Source organism: Amphiura filiformis, chromosome 10, assembly GCF_039555335.1.
Source record: "Amphiura filiformis chromosome 10, Afil_fr2py, whole genome shotgun sequence".
Taxonomy (NCBI): Eukaryota; Metazoa; Echinodermata; class Ophiuroidea; order Amphilepidida; family Amphiuridae; genus Amphiura; species Amphiura filiformis.
Genome location: NC_092637.1, coordinates 28,418,399 through 28,444,418, shown reverse-complemented (window position 1 = coordinate 28,444,418; position 26,020 = coordinate 28,418,399). Strand labels below are relative to the sequence as shown.

Below are 26,020 nucleotides of genomic sequence, written 5' to 3'. Positions count from 1 at the left end.
AGCACATCACTGGTCACTGTGGTCTTAATGACAATTGTAGTTAGTTGTGTTTTCAATATGATGCGACGTTCCGCAGATATTGATATATTGTGGCTTCAGTGAACACTGGTTGGTCATGATATAAACCTTGCATTCAATAAGTGAACTAACTGAAGCAGTGTGCCCAACTGGGGTTATTCAATCTAAAAACCATACCCCCTTGAAAGTGTTTAGAATTTGTATGCTGTATGGAACTAACTGAAGCAGTGTGCCCAACTGGGGCTATTCCATCCAAAAACCATACCCCCTTGAAGTGTTTAGAATTTGTATGCTGTATGGAACTAACTGAAGCAGTGTGCCCAACTGGGGCTATTCCATCCAAAACCATACCCCTTGAAGTGTTTAGAATTTGTATGCTGTATGGAACTAACTGAAGTAGTGTGCTCAATGGGGCTATTCCATCTAAAACCATACCCCTTGAAAGTGTTTAGAATTTGTATGCTGTATGGAACTAACTGAAGCAGTGTGCCCAACTGGGACTATTCCATCCAAAAACCATACCCCCTTGAAGTGTTTAGAATTTGTATGCTGTATGGAACTAACTGAAGCAGTGTGCCCAACTGGGGCTATTCCATCCAAAAACCATACCCCCTTGAAGTGTTTAGAATTTGTATGCTGTATGGAACTAACTGAAGCAGTGTGCCCAACTGGGGCTATTCCATCCAAAAACCATACCCCCTTGAAGTGTTTAGAATTTGTATGCTGTATGGAACTAACTGAAGTAGTGTGCTCAATGGGGGCTATTCCATCTAAAAACCATACCCCCTTGAATTGTTGAGAATTTGTATGCTGTATGGAACTAACTGAAGCAGTGTGCTCAATGGGGGATATTCCATCAAAAAACCATACCCCTTGAAGTGTTTAGAATTTGTATGCTGTATGGAACTAACTGAAGTAGTGTGCCCAACTGGGGCTATTCCATCTAAAAACCATACCCCTTGAAGTGTTTAGAATTTGTATGCTGTATGGAACTAACTGAAGCAGTGTGCCCAACTGGGGCTATTCCATCTAAAAACCATACCCCCTTGAAGTGTTTAGAATGTGTATGCTGTATGGAACTAACTGAAGCAGTGTGCTCAAAGGGGCTATTCTATCTAAAAACCATACCCCCTTGAAGTGTTTAGAATTTGTATGCTGTATAGAACTAACTGAAGCAGTGTGCTCAATGGGGGCTATTCCATCTAAAAACCATACTCCCTTGAAGTGTTTAGAATTTGCAACCAAATTCAATAGTTTTAGCTATTCCAGATCCAACACTTTTCATTCAAAAACTGATTTTTTTAAAGGGCTTGAATAGTGATGTTTTCACATTTTTTTTGTGGGACCTGAGAGCACATCAGACATCAAATTTTCATTTTCAATATGAGGAATATCCTTCTGATATCAAACTTTTTTTTGATTTTGAGATACACATTTTATTGCAAATGATTATATTGATATTTTTATAAAAATTTAACAGTCCTTGAAGCAAATTGTATAAATCTAATGATATGTACTTATAAAGTGTATGTAGCAGGGATGAAAAGCCGTCCATCATATGAAAATTTTGACCTTTCATATGGAAGATATAGATATATCTTCAATATTATTAAGGTCAAAATTTTCAATTGATGGTCAGCTTTTCATGCCAGCTACATTAGATTTATAAAGTTTACTTTAAGGACTGTTAAAATATAAAAAATATAAAGAATATTAAATTTTAATAATTTGCCATAAAATTTGTATTATATCGTGAATTTAAAAAAAAAAAATCAAAATTATTTAATATCAGAAGGACATTCCTCGTATTCGAATGCAATTTGTTATGTCTGATGTGCTCTCAGGTCCCAAAAAAAATACTGTGCAATTATGTTGCTATCAGATTCCTTTAGCATACATAAAATGTACCAGTGCAACTGGAATTGAGATAGCATTGCCAGTGTCATCTTCCACAGGGGGTGAGGGGTGGTCAAATGGAACAGCCCAATTTTTCTACTCGTAAAAATTCAAACCCAATTTACATGTTGAATCAATAAGAGAAAACATGAAATTTGAATGTCACCTCAATGAATAGCTAAATTTAGTAAAGAAAACTGCAATTTTCATGTTTTTTATTTGCATCTGATGTTTGAAAAACCACACTTCTAATTGGCTGATTCATTTGAAAGCCACACTCCCTCTGGAGGATTTTGGAATTTCAATCAAATTCAATAGTTGAGATAATTAATTCGAAATCCAACCATCTCCTTCACTACAAAGATGTGGAAGATTTTGAAATTTTAAACAAAATGTTTTCATTTTAATTTTTGGCCCCCACACAAATGTGGGGCTTCTGTTATCATCCCAATGGTTGAATTGGTTGGCTGTCCGTCCAGGCGGAAGCAAAGGCATAATCCCCTTTTCACCATCACTTACCCAAAGACCCCATTACCAGCACATGCTCTGTCACCCAAAGTCCCCATATTTTTCCTTTGATCTGTCACCCAAAGCTTAAACATAATAACAGATCAACTTCAAACTTGGTATGGTGATTGGATATGGTTGGCTGATGTGCTGTATAGTTTTGTGTCATTTTATTTGCATATTTATGAATATTAATGAACTTATTTGCATATATTGCCTACATTTAAATCCACTCTGCAGCTTAAACGCAATAACCGATCAACTTCATTATGATGTTTTCAGGGTTATTAGGAGTTAAGAAAACCTAATAATGATAATATTGGATGGCTTGTTTCGCATGATACCATAACATATATGATTTGTCATACAAATATCGAACGCGCCGTTGGCTCGTCCGATATTTTTATGACTCATCCGATATGTTATGGTATCATGCTCAACCATCAATATTATATCAAACTTAGTATGGTGATTGGATATGGTTGGCTGATGTGCTGTATAGTTTTGTGTCATTATATTTGCATATTTATGAATATTAATGAACTTATTTGCATGTATTGCCTACATTTCCATTTTAAATCCACTCTGCAGCTTAAATGCAATAACCGATCAACTTCAAATTTTGATTGGTGATTGTATATGGTGGCCTGATGTGCTGTATAGTTTTGTGTCATGTTATTTGCATATTTATGAATATTAATGAGCTTCGTAAATAAATTCATCAGGATTGTCCATAATTCATAATTAGCTAAAGTTCTTGTATACATATAAAAATGTTAAACATGAAATACTTTTGGATTTGTTTACAAGAACTTTTGCAAATTATGTATTAATGAGCTTATGTGCATATTTTGCCTATATTTTCATTAATCTACTCTGCAGCTTAAACGCAATGACCGATCAACTTGGAATGGTGATAATATATGGTGGCCTGATGTGCTGTATAGCTTTGTGTCATGTTATTTGCATATTTATGAATATTAATGAGCTTATTTGCGTATTCCATATTATTTGTATTTTCAAACCGTACCTTATTAAACCTTTTTATTTACAGACCATTGTGTGGGGTCACCGTAATTACGAACCGCGTAAATCTAGTTAGACCAAATTGTGTAAAATGCAACTGAATTTGATAAATTTGTCAACAATTTTAACGGGAACTTAACATAAAGTTAAATTGAACGTTATAGGTTCAAATTGAATTGAAATGGCATTGAAATCTTCCACAGGGGGTATGTAGAGTTTAAATGGAACAGCCCACTATGTTTACTAGGGCAATACTTTTGAACAATTAATCATTGATTGTAAACAATACTTGTGGTACTTCGACAGAGAAAACATGATGAAATTGAAATGTTTACTCTAAACAATATTTGGTACAAACTGGTGTCCATTATATTATTTTAACCGGTTTCTTACAGTGTTCCTGATTGGTGAAATACATGATATAATAATGTTGGTAACCAATCAAAATAGAGCTTTTAGATTTTTAAGCAATTTTAAGTTTAAACTGGCTATTCTTACCATGTCTCTGATTGGCTTAATGATAATGATATGTCCTCTTTGTAACCAATCAAAAAGTTTCATAGAGGCTGATAATTTTACATCATTTGTTTGAAAAAAAAATCTTCTAATTGTGTTTACTATGATAACACTTGTCAACAATGATGCATTGATTGTAAACAATAATTGGTGTCAAATGGTGTACTCCATATGTAGTAATATTAGGAATATTGACATTTTGATATAGTGTGTACACCATTGACTTTTTGTGCAGAAGAATATGAGTAGTTGTGTATGATAAATAAGACTTGAATGAGCTGAACAGTTGATTTTGGCAACAATTGTTATTGGATCTATAAAAAGAAATTTAATATCGCTGGAAAAGAATCAATTTCGTATAAACGGCAGCACCATTTTATAATAGATTTTGTGGCTTTTTAGGTCGTCTGAAGGAAAAAACCTGATGGCATCACAAGTTACAAAGTATGTGTCCGTCAGTGTGTGTGTGTGTTGTCGGGGGTGGGGGGGGGGGGGGGGGGTGTATATGTGACAAGGGGGTGTGGTGTTTGTGACAAGTTTTGATTACATGTTCTCAGGTGAACATTCCAAATCATATTGCAAGCTTATTATGTTTTGATGAATCCCAAGTGTGTGAAAATATTGGATCCAAAACATAATAATGATAAAATTGGATGCTTTACGCCCAATATTTATTGGTCTCGCTATGAGTTTTAAAATAATTAGACTCGACTACGTCTCATCCAATATTTTAAAACTCATAGCTCGACCAATAAATATGGGTTCAAGCGATCCAATTTTATATCAAACTTGGGTCATAGGTGAAGTATGCAGGCCTTCATGTTATGGCATTGTGTCACATAATTTCAAGGTCACCGTAGGTCATCTGAATGTTTTCTTGAAATTTGGATTACGTTGCTCTCAGGCCATGCGTTTTACCATGCTTTAAAAATTTTGCACTGTGATAGGGGCAAGTGCATCAAGCTGCAATTTTGCACGGTGATGGGGGCAAATGCAGGAGGGCAGCATGGGCAGTGATAGGAGGGGGGCAAAGGGGTGCAGCTGCACCCTGTGAGAAGTCTTGCCGTTCTCTTTCAACCCTGTGGGATGCTGGCCGCCCTCTTTTTAGCCCATTTTTGACCATTTTCGTCAAAGTTTGCCCCCCCTCTTGAGAGTTTCCTTGCCCCTCCCCTTGCCCCCCTCTTGAAAGTGCTGGCTATGCCACTGCAGAACCCCAAACAAACTGACATTTTAATGGAAAAAGGGTGTCTAATAATTTGATACTATCATGTAGCGATAGCCACATAACATGAAACATGAGCGCATTTTTGTAAAATGGCCCTCCATATGCTTAAAAATTTAATACGAAATTCCCAAAATTGGGACAAAAAATTCAGGCAACACACTTATAACATTGCCAACTGTTTCTCACCTGATGTTCATATTCAAAGGGATACTTTAATGGTCACTATGGTGGTGGGTGGGGGGTATGTATGAGGGGTGTAAATGCTATGATGACGAAACTTGGTAGGGGCAGCATGACTATACCTGGTTAGTTTTTCAGCACAAAATATGGTATAATTTGGTTGCCAGCTTTTGCGCGAACTTGTCGCTTATAATATTAATCTAAAAATAAGCACACATTTCCCAAATAGAACCAGTCTGTTCAGTGATGTTACTTGATAGTGAGTAGCTTGGCCAGAGGTTCTCAACCTGAGTAGATTTTCAGTGCAAAATATGATAAATAGCATGGTCATTTTGGGGTCATTTGAGGTCATCTGGGGTCAAATCGCCATAGATTGTTGCAGGCTCATGAAATTTGATGGGACAGCTGACCACCATAGCAAGACAAACAATTTCAAGGTGATTTTACAAGATGTTAAAAATGTGCCTGATTGGGCTTAAACTTGATGCAAAGCATTCATAAGGCCCTTCACAATTGAGTCTTAGTTTCCTGTTTCATGGTTGAAAACAAGGGATGAGGCGACTTTTAATTATTAATTATTAATTATCTATTATTTTCTTTATTTTAACACAAGTGGTGGCATCCTACATCAACCTGTTTTGATCGGAACATGCATTTAATTATTTTACAACTATGTTTGATTTTATACATAAGTAATGGTACAGTTATGTTCTTTGTTTATTCATCATTATAGTTGATACAAGCAAAGTCAGAAAGTAGCAAATGGAAGTCATTAAAAGTTATTTTAAAAGAGAAAATCCAAAATCCAAATAAAATAATTAAATATTTTACAATTCTCTATTTGGACGCGCGCGGGAAACAGCTAGGAAACTAAGAATTAATTGTAAAGGGCCTAAGGGGAACATGAAAAGTCAACCTGAGGTCACCCGAGGTCAATTTTCAGAAAACTTGTTTAGAGATGGGGTGTTTAAAAAAAAAATCCTCCAAAAATAAGCAAAATAATTGAAAAATAGTACATATTTGGGTCTTTCTTATGGAATCCCGATAACCAATCCATGCTTTGGCTATATCAATTCAATTGCTTAAATCTCAAAGTTCCTGCACTAAATTCTCAGTGTTTAATTTATGTACATTTTGTAGGAAGCAGCGTAGCTTGTCATCTCCAGTATACAACATGCATTTTGTTCAAACCGGTAGACCTCGGTAGTCAAAATTGTTAAAAAATAAAGCAAAATGAAACTGCAGTTCCGCATTATCATTTAAATTTCTGAGGAGCTTAATTTAAAAAAATTAAAAGCTCTTTAGAAATTTTAGTGTTAATTCATTACAAATTAATATGACCTTAAAGGCTCTTTAGAAATGTTAATATTAATTCATTACAAATTTATATGACCTTAACAGCCCAGTAATGAACACAACAAAGTAGAAGAATAAAATAGATATGTTTTGTTCACATTAAATGATTTAATACTATTTTCATATAAAAACAGGTTTTAGTAATTATTATATCTTTGCAATAGATTAGGCCTAAAAAAATTGTTTGATTGGCGTAACCCGACCGAAAGTAGGCCCGACCCTAGACTTTTTTTTGTTGTAAATTTTTTTTAAAAAGAATAAAAAAGTTCCAATGCCTTTATCAAATGCAATTTACAGCTTAAAAAGTAAAAAAAAAAAAATCACGTCCTACCTACCTAATTTTTTTCTGTGTTACACCAATCAAACAATTTATTTTTTGAGGCCATAGTGAAAATTGGGCTATTCCATGTGAAATCCATACACCCCCAATGTAACTTCACCGTAATTTTTTTTCTGGGGAGTATCAATTTTAAATTGAATTACCTGAATGGGTAAAGATTAAAGTCCTGTCTTTCATAGGGGGTGTGTGGATTTCAAATGGAATTTACCCATTGTATCAAACAAAGCGTTTTTTCTCTCTAAAGGCAATATCAGTAACCCCCTTTTAAATAGGGTCGGGGTGGGGTGAGGGGTGGGTGGGTGTGTGGAGTGGTACTTTGTAGAGGGTTCTTTGAATTAACAAAAAGTATAGATACTTTTTGTTAATTCAAAGAACCCTCTACAAAGTACCACTCTCATTTTTTTACATTTTCAGTGGTCATTTTCATGTGTATAATTCTCACAGTCTGCTCATTTTTAACTACTTCACATTTCGTCGTTGGGCAGGAAAAACCTATGTACTTGTGGCCCTTGAACATGTTTAAATCAAAACTGCCAATAGGTTACATTGGAGGTTTTGCTTTAAACATGTTCAGGGGCCAATGATACATAGGAGGTTTTTCCTGTCCAACGACAAGTCTTGTTTTTAAATACGCAATTTTGAGTTTTCTTACATAATCATTATACATAGGGTCATTATTTCTCAATTCACCCAATGGGAAACACCTCACCCCCTTCAAATTTGTTCAAAATTGGTATACAGGGTGATTTTGGCTGGCAAAGCTTAAATTTCAAATTTTAGCTTAATCGGACGTCTGATTTTTGCGCTTATGCCCGCCCATTTTTGGCGATTTAGTTGAAAAATGGCATACATCAATATTATGCGACCATATCTCCGTAACCGTAGGTCCTACTGAGCTGAAATTGATGTCATTATTTAGCTAATCTCTCAAAGAAACCAAATCTGCTATCATTTAGTATGTAGGAGTAAGAGTAAATTTGTGACCTTTTTTTCTGTACTTTGACCTTGAATTTGACCTTGTTGCCCACGTGACCGCGAGACGAATTTGCGTTGGAATTATACCCCCATATGTTGTCTACAAAATATCAAAAAATTGGAGGGGTAATATTTTTTGTTTTTTTGCTAGACTTTCACAAAGCAAGCATGCAGGTGAAAACATGTATTTAATGCATGTACATATAGGCCTATATACAATTGGCCTATATTATTATTATAATAGTATCATGTGTACAATATACTGAGCCTACATACAAAATTACAGTTTTTCAACCACATGCTTGCTTTATGAAAGCCTGGAAAGAAAACAAAAAATATTACCCCTCCAATTTTTTGATATTATGTAGACAACATATGGAGGTGTAATTCCAACGCAAATTCGCCTCGCGGTCACGTGAGCAACAAGGTCAAATTCAAGGTCAAAGTACAGAATTTCTCTTCCTCCTACACACTAAATGATAGTAGATTTGGATTCTTTGAGAGATTAGCTAAAATGACACCAATTTCAGCTCAGTAGGACCTACGGTTACGGAGATATGGTCGCGACAATATTGATGGGCGCGCCATTTTTCGCCGAAATCGCAAAAAATGGGCGGGGCATAGCGCGAAAACCGTACGTCCGATTAAGCTAAAATTTGAAATTTGAGCTTTGCCAGCCAAAATCACCCTGTATACCAATTTTGAACAAATTTGAAGGGCGTGAGGTGTAAAATCATATTTTTTTGGGTGATTTGAGAAATAATGACCCCATAATATTAATAACATTTTTATTTTAGCTGTTGCTGTGTTGAATGCCAAAAGCAAAAAAAATTCCACTATTACTATATGACATTTATCAACAAAATTTGTTAAATTACCCAGCAAACACAAAACGTTTTTTATAAAAAAAAACGTTAAAATTGTTTATAAGGGTACAAAATATTTGAAAAACATCCAAAAAATATTTTTGAACATAAAACTTGAGGCAAAACATTTTATAATGATTTTAGGCGTTGACAACATATTTTGAAAAATATTTGCCATAAAACATTTTGAAAGTGTTGTTGCAGTGTTTTTCCATTATGAAACATTTTAAAGATGTTTTACATGACCTTTATATAACCGGACAACAAGATGTTATTATAACGGTTTGACCAATACCAAAACATATTGATAACATGTTTATTTGGACAAATTAGTTACACAATTTTTGGAAATCGTAAGTAGGTATAGTCTGTATGTGGTGTGATCAAGCAAAATCAATCTGAAGTCAGATATGATAAATTTTCAGTTTCTTACAAGTTACAGGATTGTAAACATTTTCAAAGCTACATTTTACAGAAAACCCCATTGAATTTGGACAACCAGCTCAAAAGATATTAGCAGTTAAAGAGTTTCGAAAAAAAATTCCAGAAATACTTCCTTTGTTTGGCTAATCTCAAAATCAATATTTCCGACTTCCGACTGATTTTGCTTAATCACATCACATATCTAATGATTTCTATACTTGGTATAAACCATCCTACTAGCTATACAGTCCAAACAATCGGCTCTGTGGCCACTGCATGGTCATTAATTTATTTGCGTCGTATTTTCATTTCGGCCACCTTGAGCACTTCACTTCCCTTCCAGTTTGTCCATACCATACCGTTATCATTTTGAACTTGTCCGCTCTGATAGAGGCCATTCAGGTTGCTACCAGTGCTTCCGTTGCTACCGAAACAGTTATCATACCACCATGCCCCATGGTATTGAGAAGCGCAGTTGCCAGGGTTATTATGGTTATCGTTATCGCGATCTTTGGTTGTGAATGCCTGCCCGTCATGAGGAAGAAGTGCGTTTCCAGCGTCGCCACTGTAGGTACCAAGTGAGAGCTTGTAATTGTCTATTGCGTCTGAAATCCGGAATGTATCATACTTTGCGTAGGCTCTGCTTCCATCAAACGCTTCCAGGTCCACGCGGAGTTCATATTTTGCGAGCGAGGTTAACAGATGAATCTGTTTGAGTCCAAGCCAATGATCGCTGTTTAAATGGCCAAAACCTGTAGCGTAGGCGTCCCAACCGAGATAAAAATCAGCGGTGCCTTCGAAGCGTCGTAGGAAAACAGTCCAACCGCCTGCGTCAGTCGTCATGTCGCAGTATGCGTAAAACGAGTCGTGTGGAGTGATGCTGTGGTGATGAGATCCAATCTTATAGATGCCGCTCGTTGTATGGCCTTGTGCGAATAGATCAGTACAGTCCATACCTGTTTGGTGAAGTCAAAACAGTGATGCAGAGTTAGTCATGTGCTATACTAACTTGAATAAAAATTCAAATGATTCAGTTCACTTTATTAGGTTAATGAAAGTCTATTTTGAGTTTCCCGTCACCTCCACTCACTTCATTTTCTGACCTTACTTGAATTCGTTATTGTGATTTTCCTAAAAACCTGATAAAAACTTGTTATATTTGCAATAAAAACAATGAATATTCATTCATTTTTAGTGGAAAAAAATCAAAATCAAAATCCATTTTGCTAACCTTGCAGCCTCTTTAATAGTATACTTTAGAATCTCACTTGGACTAAACATCCATCTTTAAGTGAGTGAGCAGTAATTAACACATTTTACATGCATGTTTGGTCGTAAAATGAAAGGCAGAAAAATAATGAATAATGAAAGGTACTTCACTTGTTTTCAGAAATGATGTGACGGGAAACTCAAGATCGACTGTTAGTGGCCTTATACCATACGATACTATACAAACATAATATAAATAACAGAAAACACATTGGTGGGGAGACCAAAAGAGCACAGCTCAAAATGTTATTTTGATGCAGTGTTGTTTTATCTGCCATAGACATTTTGAATTTTACCAATTGGTTATTTCAATCAGAAGATATGGCAATTTTAAGATAACTTGTCATTTTCATTTCAACACACAGAGCTGGCGAAATTTATGAAATTTTCATGCATCCAAAAAAAAAAGTGCTTTATCATGCTTTTATAATTGTCTCAATGGGCTGTTCCTGTTGAAATCCATACACCCCCATTGAAAGACATGACCTTAATCTTCCACACAGGGAGTGTGAATTTTAAATGGGGTTACCTGAATAAGTGACTCCATTTGAAATCTACACCCCTATGTGGGAGATTAAGGTCATGTCTTCCATAGGGGGTGTATGGATGTCAACTGGAATACCAATGCCTGACAATTTGTCAAAAGCAGAAAAAAGATGGCACATACCTGTTGGTTCGGTGACAACCGGTGGCGTTTGCATTGCGTTTGAGATTTCAGATAAGCGGTCTAGCATCGGCGGGAGTGTTGCACCCCATGTTGTTGCGGCTTGCTCCAACAGGATGGTGCGTCGTTCTAAGCCCGGATCAACGATGCATTCCTCTACGATTTCTTCTGATGCTGGAGCGTCAGTATTAGGGACATCTACGGTTTCAGCAGCGGAGTCGATACTTCGTTTGCCAGGATTGCAACTCGCAAATCCATACAAGGATGCGCTTGCAATCACACACAGTAACATGTTGCAATAGTAGAGGGCCATGGTTGGGTCTGTACAGCAGACTGGTGTAGTCAGCAATGTGAGTTTATGAGTACAGGACCTTATAGATATATAGATGTGAACGTGATCAAGGTGGAAGTCTGAGGAAAATTGATGCGCACTTGACCTATTATTATATCGAGGGGTAGGACAAGGACACTGGCCCTATCAGCAATAGCTGCCCTATTAACATTTGACAATTTCTGGATTCTATATTGTACACATCACAAATATGACACCTGGCAGCTAATTGCAGATAGGGCTTTTGCAGTATCCCCTCTATATAGATAGGTGTACGTGATGTAAAGAGATAGTTTTGTTTATGAAATATGAAATATGTGAGCATAGTTCATGGCCACAATGCCTTTCCTGCTTGTTGGTGAGGGTTCACCTTTAATTTCTGATGTGTTGGGGTTTTCAGTTGAAATCTATACACTCCCTATGGAAGACATGACCTTGATCTTCCACGTAGGGGTGTAGATTTCAAATAGAGTCACCCATTCAGGTAACCCCATTTGAAATTCACACTCCCTGTGTGAAAAATTTAGGTTGTGTCTTCAATAGGGGGTGTATGAATTTCAACTGGAATAATTCATTGCATATTTGAGTTGGATAGCTGGCCGGGACAAGAAGAGAAGGAGAAAGCAGCAGGAGAGAAAGCTATCGATAAGGGAAGAGGAGAGGAGAGAAGAATAGAGGAGAGGGGAGGGGAGGGGAGTGGAGGAGAGGGTAGGAGAGGGGAGTGGAGGAGAGGGTAGGAGAGGGGAGGAGAGGAGAGGAAAGGAATAAAATAGAAGGTTGAGGAGAGGAGAGGAAATAATAGTATGGGAGGAGATGGGAGGGGATAGAGGACAGGAGGAAATCGAGGAAAGGTGAGGGGAGGAGAGGTATAAAATAGGAGAGGAAAATAATAGAAGGAGAGGAAAGGGGAGGAGTGGAATAGTATAGAAAAGAAAAAGGAAGGTTTAAGGGGGTACTTCACCCCTGCCCAATTTTGTGCCTATTTTTGCATATTTCTCAAAAAGTATAGCACATTGGTGACAACTACTGCACTGGAAATTTTATTTCAGCACAGACAACAGTTGTGGAGTTACAGTAAAAAATGAGGGAAAACCAATATTTGATCAATAAATCAATAATTACTTGCCTTGAGTTGCTGAATTTTCAGTGCAGTAGTTGCAGTCCTTGCCCCTATAATATACATATCTTACTTGTCACCAATGCGCTATTATTTTTGAGAAAAATGCAAAAATAGGCACAAAATTGGCCAGGGGTGTAGTACCCCTTAAGAGGAAAGAAAAATGGGTAAAGAGGAAAGAAAGAGTGGGTGGAGAAAAGGCCAGAAAGAAGAGCACCTCATGGGCTGCACACCCACAAATTATCATCCTTTAGGGGATAATGCAAATTTGAAAGCATTTGAAACGTGACCATACATTTCACCTTTTCACCTTTTTGTAGCGTAACAATGTCAGTTGAGATGGATGATACCAACTAGAATTGTTTCCTGTATTTGGTTCTGTGGTGTTGAATTGGTAACAGCTAGTTAGCTAGTATCCCAGGGATGCACTGAGTATCATGTAGGTAGATGGTACTCGCTGAAGTATTGTTTCCTGTGTCTGCATGGTGTACAGGTAGAGAAGATATATTGGGCTGTTCCATTTAAAATCCACACTACCCCTGTGGAAGATTTTGGAAATATCTTCCACAGAAGGAGTGTGAATATCAAATGGAATGAGCAAATTAGGCAGATCCATTTGAATTTCATATGCCCTATGAGAATGATTCAACCTGAATCTTCCACGGTGGGAAGGTGAGTTGGTTAATGTGCTCATTCCATTTCAAATTTGTACTCCCTCTGTGGAAGATAACTCCAAAATCATCCACAGGGGTAGTGTGGATTTTAAGTGGGATGGCCCATTGCACTTCCCACAATGCATTGTTACAGTTTTCTGTGCTTGTAGGCTATGCAGTTCAGTGGGTCTAACAAAAAGTACCTCAATGAATAGCACAGTAAAAAAAAAAAAAATGTTTGGTTGCCCTTCCAAGACAAAAATTTGGAGGGTCGGTAGGTCAATCCTTTTTTTTTTTTTTTTTTTTTTCATGGGCTCTTCCTTCATTTTTCCTCCATTTTGAAAAGGCAAGCATTGACAATTTTATGGTAAAAAATTGTGCGATTTTGGAGTGAATTTAAATGGGAATACTGCCTGTTTTTAATCACATGCATTTAATAAATAAAATGAGTGAATAACAAAAATGTCCTTGATACTGTCCAAATTTAAGGTTTCTTCTAAAAAAGTGATTGAAAAAATAACAAACAAAAAAACGACCCAAGATTTCTAATTTTTGGGGTCGGTCGCTGAGGGCAACCAAACATTTTTTTTTGCCTAATCTGGCATAATATGATACTTTGTTGACTAAAAGCAACCTCTGTTTGGACAGCCTATTCTCAACATGAAAAAGTCATGTTTTACAGGGAGTCTGGGCAAAGGATTCTGGGAAGGGTACAATATTTTCTCTGGTCTGCTGGTGTTACACCACCAAATGTCAGTCCCATTGTACAAACTCACCTTAGAAAAGCATCATTTTTTCACCAGACTCATCACTTCGCAGCTAGCCAGTGGCACAGACAAAATGGAGGGCAGCTTCCCGTCTGTGCGAAGTCTTGGCCCCTCTTCCCCCCTGTGGGATGCTGGCCACCCTGATATTTATGAATTTGGTTAGTCCCAAACACCCCCCTTTGGTTAAGTTGGAGGTGCCCTCTGTGCTGCCTGGCACCAGCCCACTAAAGGTCAGGAACCAGATTGTTCGGGTTTTCTTGAACTTGGGTCAGTTAAGGTTAGCTCTAAACGCCCCCAGGTGGTTTAGTTGGAGGTGATCAGCACCATCCCAATGAAGGTCAGGCACCCAGGTGGTAGGTTTTGTTAGACTGAGGACGGTAGAAATAGCCCTAAACTGCCTTGGGTGGTTTGTTTGGAGGTTTAGAGAAACGTTTGGTATGTGAAAAAAATCTTAAGGCTTGGTTTTCATGTAAGGGTGTCAAAATTGAAACCAGTGTAACCTTCCCATTCAACTTGTGAAGCCACCTGATAAAGTCACAAGGTTATAATAAATAATAGGGGGTATATAGTTCATCCCTTCGTAGAGTTGCGTGGCACTGACTATATTCATAGGTTATTAAGGAAGTACGAGGGAAAGATGATATATGTGTACGTGCCGGTCTTGTTTGCCTAGTGACTTTATACTTTTGAAGTTCATTATTCAGGTTACCTGCCAACACCACTGAGATACATCTGGGTGTACAAGCTGTATCAAAATGATTGGTACCCATCAGTTTTCATCGATAATGGATGAGCCTGACACATCAAAATTCAACATAAGATCCAAATAATTTGTAAATTAATTGCAAAAACAAGTCATAAACTATACATTCTGGATATTTCAAATGTATCCAAAAGTGTATTTGGAAAAGGCAGGCTTTTCAATAAACATCAAAATTGATGGGTACCAATCATTTTGATACACCCTGTATTCCTAGTACATTTGAGTGTATCCCAAATACATCTGGGTGTATTCCTAGTGCATTTGAGTGTATCCCAAATACATCTTGATGTATTCCTAGTACATTTGGGTGTATCCCAAATACATCTGGGTGTATTCCTAGTGCATTTGGGTGTATCCCAAATACATCTTGATGTATTCCTAGTACATTTGGGTGTATCCCAAATACATCTGGGTGTATTCCTAGTACATTTGAGTGTATCCCAAATACATCTGGGTGTATTCCTAGTACATTTGGGTGTATCCCAAATACATCTGGGTGTATTCTTAGTACATTTGGGTGTATCCCAAAAACATATGGGTGTATTCCTAGTACATTTAGGTGTATCCCAAATACATCTGGGTGTATTCCTAGTACATTTGGGTGTATCCCAAATACATCTTGGTGTATTCCTAGTACATTTGGTTGTATCCCAAATACACCTGGATGTATTTCCCAATACATCCATATGTTTAAGGAATACATAAAAAATACACCCAAATGTACAAATTTCAGGAATACATATAAATGTATTAGGAATACACCCAAATGGATTACAACTAGAGGTATTTTAATAAAAGAATGTATACACCCAAATAGATTAGGAATACGCCCAGATATATTAGGAATACAACCACATGTAAATTAGGGATACACCCGAATGAATTAGGAATACAATTACATGTGAAAATTGCAGATATGCTACAAATTACTTTACAGATATTAGACCTAATTGAGAACTGGCTCGATCATGTCACAAAAGCCTTCTACATTTGTACTCATGTGTGTTTGTTTTGAGTGTGTGTGCTTGTCTATGTTTGGTGTGCATTGAATTTCAATGAAATTATTGTTCCCATATAAAGCAGAGTATAGCAAATTAATATCTTTTTATTTTCAGTACAATTAGTATTATTGCAAATTAATATGTGACACGATCTGGCCCATGGAGGCCAAAGGCGGCAAATTTGAAATTGAGTTAAAGGCAAAAATACGGAGGGCAAAAAACAGTAAAATACATATTAAGAAAATACACATCACAAAACTTCATAACTTTAGACCAAGTATGCTAGACCTTTAGTGTTTTCAGTATATGATTTATATGATAGTAATTTTTGTATTAGGTAATAATTATAGCAACTCAATTTTCAAAAATGCCTCCCTTGGCCTCTGGTCCAGATCGTGTCACATATTTTCAGTTTTTAATCTTTTCTCTCTTTACCTTTCTTTTTTATCACTTACACAGGATCTGCTTGCCGATTTGGACGCCAAGGAAGCAAAGGCCAAGAAAAAACAAGAAAACCTTGAAAAGGCAGCATCAACCTCCAAACCTGGGCAGAACAGTGCTTCACCATCAAGTCCAACAAAAGGTGGTAGACGACTCATAATTGAAGAAGTTGAAGGTAGCGAAAGTGAGGAGGAACAGTGGGAAGATGCACACGAGGAGGTTGTCAAGGAAACAAAGAGTAAACAGAATGGAGAGGATAGGGGTTCAAAGCTTGTGAACGGGGTTGGTACCACGGAACCAAAAGTTGAGCACATTTTGCCTACTAATAGTGCCCAGGAATCTCAAGTGCCTCAAACGAAGAATGAGCCAGAGATCATACGAAATATTCCCTACGAGGAGGAGAGCAAGCCCTGTGTGAACGAGGAGGAGAAGACAAAGCCTTGTGTGAACGGAGAGTCAGACGAGGTCGACGGTGGCTGTGTAAGTCGTCCTGTGCAAGGAGACGATACTGAAAAGGATACTCAACAGAATAGACTGAATAGTGAGAAGGAGAGTCAGGAAAATCAGAAGCAAGGGCATCAATCAGAGTCTCCAAGTGTCAATGGTATGAATGATGTTGCTATGGAAAGGGTTATTCCAGTTGAAATCCATACCCCAAACGGAAGATATGACCTTAGTCTTCCACACAGGGGGTGTAGATTTGAAATGGAGTTGCCTATTTAGGTAACCCTATTTGAAACTTACACTCCCTGTGTAGAAGATCAAGGTCATAAACCTTACATTAGGGGTTGTATGGATTTCAACTGGAATAGCTCAGAGCAAAGATGTTAGGCATGTACACATCACAAACTGTAGAGTGTGATGTTTAGTTGATCAGTTTACACATAAATTACTTAATTGTGTGTTTCTATTGACCCCCAGGAACTTGTTCTCAAAAATCTAAGCTTGATACGCTTATATATAAATTGATTCTTAAATCGTCAGGTTAAGACTTGATTTCTTGAGATTTAATTGTTTGTTCTTGTATTTTGGAGCATAAGTGATGTTAAATCCATAGTCAAAACCAGGCTAGCTGTAGCCTATAGGATAGCTATAGCCTATAAAAGCATGCTTGCCCTTACGGTTAAAAGAAAGAAAAAGAAGCAAAGAAAGCCATTTCGAAAAATCAATATTGGCACGACTTTCAAGATTTTATCTAGTAATAAATTGGTTATTAAAGGTCATTTACAGTCATATACATTAATTGTATATATATGGTACATGAATGATGCTACTTCACACACAAAATTGGAGGCAATTTGGCAAGCTATATACATGATTGATGCTTATTGTTTTAAAGTTAAATAAATCTCTTTTCACAATTTCAGCTGAAAATATTTAGGAACAACCCATTATTCCGAAGGGTCATAAATTAGTCCGACAAGGGTTAAAGTTTGGATTTACGGCATTTTAGGTTAGGACTAGGGACATGGTTAGGGTTAGCATTAGCGTTAGTGTCATGGATAGGGTTTGGGTCAGAGTTAGGATTAGAGTCAGGTTTAGGGTTAGGATTAGGGCTTAGGTTACAGACATTTCCAACAGTGAAAGCCCATTGTATGAATTCTCGCATATTCATGAGGGCCAATTGTTTGATTGTGACGTAGCTAACGATCATGCCAGCGTTGCCTTTTTTTCGCGTTTGCATGTAGTCGCATTTGCGCGAAAGACCGTAAAAATATGTGCTATGTGCGTAGTAGTTTTGTCAGTCTCATTTTGTGGAACGATCAGCCCTCATTATTGGGTGATGCTGAGACTTTGACTGTTTGGAGTTCATCTGTATCTCTTTAGTCCATGATTATAGGTTATGGCTAGGGTAAGGATTGGGGTTTAATGTAAGTTATATTGGCTATTTGGACTAATGACCCTTTTGGACTATTGACCTGAAACCAGATATTCAACCTCAAAATTGTCTGATCCTTCCTATCCAGGTGTGCCACCCCCTGCTCCTAGAGTAGATCGTCCATTACCAGCGGCTGTAGTGAGCATGAAGGATAAGGCATTGGAGCTCTATAAGGCTGGGCAATATGGAGAAGCGAGGGACAAGTTCACTCAGGCTATTAATAAGATTCTTCCAGGTGAGTATTGTGTAATCTTCATGGTACAGCTCAACTGATCATACTTTTCCTACATTCGACCTTGCATGATTTTTGAGTTGACACAGTCATGAAAATAACTATAGATACTTGACAGACCATTAGTAGCCCAGTTCTGAACCTTTTCATTGATCATTCATAACAATAGGTATCTGATGGATCAGTGAAGATAAGAAGGATTATAATATATCCGTAACCTTGATATTATAGTACATCTCGAGGAAAAAGTGCAATGGACATGTTTTCATTTTATGTTTCAAATATCCCGCATGAAAATTGAGTATTTAACCCAAAATGGAAAATGGAACAATATTTTTTGGAAATCTGTTTAACAGATTTTTTGACATCTTTTCTGCACTGTATTATACCTAAATTAAGAAATTTGATAAATATTCAAAGAAAATATAGGTCATCCAAAAATGTTGATTTTTACACATTTTGGGGCAAAAAGGAAAAATAAGCAAAAATATCAAAATCTGTTTTAACAGCTTCATTCATCAAGTCATAACAAACGGCCTACATGCTTAATTTCTAATAAAATATTGAAATTGTGAAAAATATAGGTATTTATTGATTTTCATGTTTTTTCTTGCAAATATGCTAATAATATGCACATTATGAAATTGCAAAATAAAGTTTCTACATAGCATACATCTTTCAAGTGTGATGTTCAAAATGACAGACATCAAAAAGAGATTAGATGAAATGTAAAGGTGTAGTAACAATTTTGGCATGGACTGTCTGGTTAGGAAAAGTATGGTAAGTTGAGCTGTATACAGGGTGTCCCCCAATGAGGTAGAAAAGCAAGAGTACCGACTCTGTCATGTTCTGCGTGTAACGCATTGTGCCAAAAATGTGCGCTGAGCGCTTCATGCGCAAACCTTTTAACCACTGATGCTTAAAGAGATGCAAGTTATTGTGTGAATTTGGGCTCTTGTTGAGAAATGCTGGAGGTATATTAATCTGTCAACCATGATGAACGACAAACCAAGATGGTGGATTTGCCATAGCGTTGCGTATGGTTTAATTCTGAGTCGGTAATCTTTGGGTATAATATCGTTGGGTGTCCAGAATGATAAGTATTGCTTTTTCTCTTGATTTGGAAAAAAAAAAATTTCAAATGTAAAACGAAAGTCTTTTGAATTTTAATACCAGTATTGTAATGGTACACATATGCATGTCATGCACCTACTTAATTCTATTCATTTTATGAACATTTCATTTGTCTTGATGTGACATTGATATTATTGAAAATTCATGAAAACAGGTTTTGTTTTATTTACAGTGCAAAAGACTCAATGCATGGATGATTTATCACCATCATAAGCTGCTGCTGTTGCCATGGTTTAACAAATCATGCACTTTTGAGGAACAGCACCAAAATTTGTGATCGATTTAAAATTTGCTCACATATACAGATATTGACACAATCATAGTATTAGAAAAGCTCAGAAGTATCTGTTTAGATGAAATTGGGGTTTTTTTGGAGGGGGAGGGGCTCACTTTTCATTTTGGTAGGGGTATAAAAATTTGGCATGGAGCGCTGATCTTTAGAAACTGATTTCCCGGCAATATATATAGCTTATGTACCAAAATATCAACTTGTTTGAAGGTCTATTGAACTGAACTTGGGCAAATTACTAGTTGCAAAACTGTGAGCTAGACCCTGCAATTTTGTGAGTTTTACTAAATATTAGACATTATGAACTGTCACAGCATGATCCTCAACTGATAGGAGTCTTCAGAACTGCTGGTGGGTATGAAAAAGGGATTATTGACTTTTGCACATACATGTACCAGTAGCACCTGTACATGTCAGTTCCCCCACACAGATTTGATTAACCAAAGTATATTATCATACCCATACAGATAAAGAAGATTTTGGTAGTGCTCTAGCCTCCTTGTACAGCAACCGAGCTGCGTGCAGTACCAGAATAGGGGATATTAAAGCCTGCATCGAAGACTGTGGAGCATGCTTAGAGATGAACCCGTACAATGCTAGAGTTCTAGTTAGACGTGGTGCAGCATATGAATCCAAAGAAAAGTAAGTCTGGTAGCAGAGTGACTACTGTATTGCTCTTAAGTGGAGTTTTTCGAAAGCAAACATTTATTAAGCAAATGTTAATGATAAAAGCTTAAAAACGGGGGTAAAAAGTGCAAAGTACGACTCACTTCATGTTTGTTCCAGAGTTCAAATCCAAGATGGTGGCACCCATTCATAACTAAATACTAATCGGTTTAATGTAATTTAGGGTGTTTTGAATAATGAACCCTTCAATCCAGTTATTCTAGTTTCTGCTTAATAGGCAGAGACTTAACCATGTGACCTTTCTTACAGTACCCCTGATTGGTTAATTACATGGTATAATCATCTGAGCAACCATTCAAAATAGATCTTTTGGATCACTGAGCAATAATCCCCTGTCAGTCCTTCAGACTATTCTTACCAAATCTCTGATTGGCTCAATACATAATATAGACTTATATATAACCAATCAAATTAGTTTATAGAGACTGATGATTCTATTTCATGTACTTTTTCAGGTATCGTCATGCATACGTGGATTTCCAGCAAGCTCTGTCTATGGATCCTTTGAATAAAGTAGCCCAAGAAGCCACTTCAAGGTAATGTACATTATAATTAGAGTTGGGCGACTATCACTTTTTTCCTAGTCGACTAGTCGGCAGCAAATAGTCGCGACTACGACTATAGTCGCGACTATCTGTGGTTAAAATTGGACTGAAAAATCGGGTGAAAGATTGGTGGCAATTTAGTATTTATAATGCATGATTACAGGACCCGTGATTTCCGGCATCGCATCACAGTTTGTTACACAAACCAGCACTGTTGCGATACAAATTGCTACACTGTATCGCACGTTTGCGATGCAAATATTTGACTGTAAAATCAGGCATGAGAATTTTCAGTTTAAAAACTGAATTCAGTTTTTTTTATAGTCAAAATTTCCGCAACTTTATTTAATTTCAGCCTGTTTTTGGTACTTTTTGCCCAATTTCACGTGCATTTTCAGTTTTTTCAGGTTTTTTTAGGAAAGTGCAGTCTCATGCCTGTAAAATGCTGTAATATAGGCCTAACTTTTCTGTTCAATTAAATTCACTTGCCACTTTCCAGCAACAGCACAAGAAACTTCATATAATTTCTCAAACCTTCAATATTCCAATAGCGATCTTTGTTCGTTTCCATGTTTTGCTGTGCATGAAAATATGTAAACATGCCGGTACGGCAGTGCATATTTTCCATGGTATGCTCATGAACGTGTTGCATCGTGCATGTACGATTAACTTTCACCTCAGAACTACGTCCACCTGACCTCATCTAGACTACTGCATTTGTCGCTACAGGGGTGGCATTGCAACATTACGACTGTTTGTCAGCTAATTTGTTTATTTTCCTGTTGCTTTCTAAATATTCTGTTACCACAATAAGCATAGCTTTTTGAAATTACGTGAAAAGTACTTCTAATCTAATAATATTTTCCTAAATTTTCCCTTTTGGAAAACACTTCTCGGAAGTTCTCGCTGTTTCTTTCCAAAGTTAAAATAATCTCATACCTTCAGACACCCAACCTGGGTCTGTACATGCACGCTATGATGCTGCTACACCTGTTATCGCTGCATAAATTATAATCATAATGAGATGTTCGACAGTTCTAAGTAATTTGAGTTTTTTGACGGCTTTTATCTTGTGGGAAAGTAGTTCGACAAGAAGTCAAAAACACCAATTTAATGATGATTTATGGACTTTATGATTACTTGTTGGTTAGTGTTACTATTGGTAAGACAATGACTAACATTTTTTCACATTTTTCGCAGTTTATATGTTAGTATTTGGTTGGTTTTGGTGCAAATAACTGGCACTTTTAAAGTAATTTTTTAACACAAAAATATACTTGCATTAGTCGACTTTTGGTTTTCAATAGTCGTAGTCGCGACTATCAGTAAAAGTCGTGACTAACGACTATTGGCGACTTAGTCGCCCAACTCTAATTATAATGATGCAATCTGTACTATGAGCAGCTTGTAATACTAATAGCAGAGACTCATAACATCGTGAATTGATATATAATTTGGTGGATTTTGGGCACAGACTACTACAGACCATTCACAACCAGTCGAAGTCCGTGTTTTGTATGCTGTGAATTCGCGCATATTCATGAGGGCCGATCGTTCGATCATGCCATGTCTAACAATCACGCCAGCGTTGCGTGCTTTGCGTGTCTTTGTGTGTAGCATTGGTCATAATTCAATCTCTGAATTTCATTCAACAACAACCCATATCTTGCGCAATTAATATGATTTATATGTTCATCTTGAAAAACAAAACATTTGGATTAAATGTATGTCACAAAGTACGATTAAGTATCAATTTTAGGGAGATAACGATGAATTGACTTATTGCATAAGGCTTAACATTATAGCGGGTTTCAGCGAGCATGTGAGATTGCAGTGAGTGTACAAACATTATAATGTCAATCAACTATGTCTTAATAATTCAAACAGCATGTGACATATTTTCTTCAAGGCCAAACAGACTTTTACAATAAAGAGATCAGATATGCATAATCTGCAAGAAGACGATGAGCAAGTGATTATGAATTTAACCATTACTGAAAATAAAGATTTACAACTTTCCTCTCATTTTGTGGGAACATATGTGACGTGTCATGTCAAAAGGAGACACTTTTGGGCAGGATCGTAAATGGAGAAATAGCCAAAATCTGCCCGGGGTGATTTTTTTTCACAATTTGGGTTTGTTGCGAATTTGTGATGTTATTAATGTTTAAAATATTGTCTGATATTTTCAGACCGGAATATAATTGGCATCTTGTATTGTTTGAGACATTTTTCAGGGTAATTCCTACTCTCAACATTGTCAATAATATTTTTAAAGGCCAATATCTTAATTTCCAATTTTATGATACCATAACTTACGAACTCAATATCTTCGCTTAGGAATGTCCGTTTTCATTTGTGAAAACGGCGTTGTGGAGCAAAATATCTCTATATTTAAGATATGTAAAAACCTCAAAATTGATAACCTGCCCAAAAGTGTCTCCTTTTGACATGACACGTCACATATATCTTTTCATTATTTTCATTCTGTGCTCTTATTTGTGTCCTTTAGATTGGTGCGGCTACTACGAGAAGAAGACGGTTCCAGCTGGCGTGATAAACTCCCCACCCGGCCAGATATGCCCAGCATGCCAAAAAGACCACCCATCTTGACCACGATGGCTCCTAGCAACGCAACCACTCCTGTCACTGTCAACACATCCACCACTAAGGCTACCATGACATCTATGACATTGGGTCAGGAGTCAGAGGTCAAATCAAAGGTCAAAGCAGAAGTCAAGACAGAGGTCAAGCCAGAGGTTAAACCTGAGCATAACAAAGAGACAGAGAAGAAGAAAGTGGAACCAACGCTTACAAAGGAGGAAAGGTTTCAAAAGTTGAAAGATGAGGGCAATGCATTCTTCAAAAAGGTATAATAATTTTTTTCAGGTGCATCAGGTTTTTTGCATTTTATATTAGCGCCATTTGATCAGTTGGTAGACAACTGATATTTGTGTTATGTTTATTGGGGTGTGTAACGTTTGTTTGTTCTGTTGATGTGTGTGTTATGTGTTTACCGACAAACGAGGAAATGCACTTGACATTTCACATTGAAACCGAGGACCACTCAGCAAAGGGGTATTGTCCTCGGTTTCAGAGGTCTGCAAACAACCACAATTGCATGTACAGGGTGTAACAATAAAATTTGTACAATTTTTAAAATAGGATGAAACAAGTATGCCGCTTATTTTTTGGTTTGATATTTATATTTCTATCAAGATAATTTCTTTAGCCACCAGATAAACTTTGTTCCAATAAAATCGCTGCTATACAAGTGAAGATATGGCCAATTATGTAACCTAGTCTTAAAACTGGTTGGGCCACTTTGGTCTAAGTGTTACAAAAGTGACTGAGTGATAGAGTTGAACCATGGACCAGTTGGACGATTACTAGTACCTTATGATAGGTAGTTTTAAACAATGGGGTATTCGAACTGGTCGAAATGATTACATAATAGAATATCTCCTTGAGTTTTTGAAAGTCACAACTAAGCACTGACATAACAACCTCATCTACTAGAAATCGTCGCTGCAGCTCAACAACTTCAACTCCAATTCACGTTGGAAGAGGATATTTTTATGGTTGTGACATTCTGTAGCACATGGAGTCAAGCAGAAACCAAACGATTGTTTATAGCTTATTTTCCAACTCATTTCTCCATCAAGGCATACAATTACATAATGAGAAGTATCTATAGAATTTGTTAAATGCTGGCAATAGTGATCGCCCCAGAACAGCTAGAAGCCCAGCTGAACTTAATATCAAAATTTTATTGTTTTGTACTTATGGATGCAAAAAATATTCTCAGTTTTACCAATGGTATCTAAAGGATATGAGAATTACTTTATTTATAAGATAATTTGAAAGAAATTTCATGACTTCATTGATAGATTTTAAAGAAATATCATATTATTATTAAGTTCATGTTAATTATAATTATGCAGAAACACCACTTTTAATTCTTTTGTGTCCGTTCTTTGATGTTTAATGCACGATTAGCATATCTACGCCGTTCAAACTTGATATGCGCATACATGGCAAAAGTGACCCAACACGCTTTCTGGTCGATTTAATTAATCGCATGCGTAGCTCTTAAACCCAAGCTAGTAAAGAAACCAACTAAACGTCTTCTTCTAGCCAAGATATTACTGATTGTATTGCATATAACATTTGTGCCATAACTGAGAGGTCAAAATGCAATTGTATAAATTTTATTGTTACACCCTGTATAATGCATTTGTGAGATACGCCCTCTATCGTGCATTAAATAATACCGGCCGCGGTTGCTTGGTTAAAATTGCATCTCATACACATGCACACAAAAGCTTGGAAAGGGCATAAATGTCCACATTTGAAAAATTAATACTCCTACATGCAGGCCTCGAAATAAGCCTGAATTGCTGAGGGCCATTTGGGCCCTCGATCTTAAATGTTTGAGGGCCCTCACAAATTTTTGTGGGCCCGAATTTGGGTCATTAGTTTTAACCTATGAACCCCACAAAAAAGTGAGAAAAATGGCAAATTTTTTGTGGGCCATTGGGGCCCGCCGGATGTATCTTTTTCGGGGGCCAAGGGCCCTTGGGCCCTCCTTATTTCGAGGCCTGCCTACATGTAACCATCCTACCCCCATCTTTTACCAATTATGTTTTGAGTTTATACTTTTTATTTTTTCCAGGGAACCTACAATGATGCAGTGAGATGTTACTCATCTTGTATAGACACGGACCCAACACAAGTAGCAAGCTACACTAATAGAGCACTGTGCTACCTTAAGCTTAATCAGGTAAAGGCATTTCAGTGGTAAATCAAAGGAGTCTGGAGACACTGCCTTTGAAATTGCAGGCAGACACATATTTCAGAATCAAATTAAAATTCATGGTTTGATTTTTGACCAAGCAATGGTTTGTGAACTTTTAAATA

General features: G+C 36.9%; 2 protein-coding genes across 3 annotated transcripts in view; one reads left to right on the top strand and one right to left on the bottom strand.

Annotated features, from left to right (window-relative positions):
* LOC140162705 (sperm-associated antigen 1-like) overlaps window positions 1–26,020 on the top strand; it is a 69,637-nt gene that overhangs the window by 28,911 nt on the left and 14,706 nt on the right. For both annotated transcript variants that reach the window (XM_072185977.1, XM_072185976.1), the window contains exons 11-16: window positions 16,353–16,938; window positions 18,302–18,448; window positions 20,336–20,510; window positions 21,011–21,091; window positions 23,613–23,970; window positions 25,776–25,883. In XM_072185977.1, coding sequence (XP_072042078.1) covers window positions 16,353–16,938; window positions 18,302–18,448; window positions 20,336–20,510; window positions 21,011–21,091; window positions 23,613–23,970; window positions 25,776–25,883 — 1,455 coding nt within the window. The remainder of the gene's footprint in view (window positions 1–16,352; window positions 16,939–18,301; window positions 18,449–20,335; window positions 20,511–21,010; window positions 21,092–23,612; window positions 23,971–25,775; window positions 25,884–26,020) is intronic.
* On the bottom strand, window positions 9,112–11,620 carry LOC140162715 (microfibril-associated glycoprotein 4-like). Its single transcript, XM_072185997.1, has 2 exons — window positions 11,265–11,620; window positions 9,112–10,284 (listed from the first exon to the last, which is right to left on the bottom strand). The coding sequence occupies exons 1-2, from the start codon at window positions 11,572–11,574 to the stop codon at window positions 9,617–9,619; spliced, it is 978 nt and encodes a 325-aa protein (XP_072042098.1). The 5' UTR covers window positions 11,575–11,620; the 3' UTR covers window positions 9,112–9,616.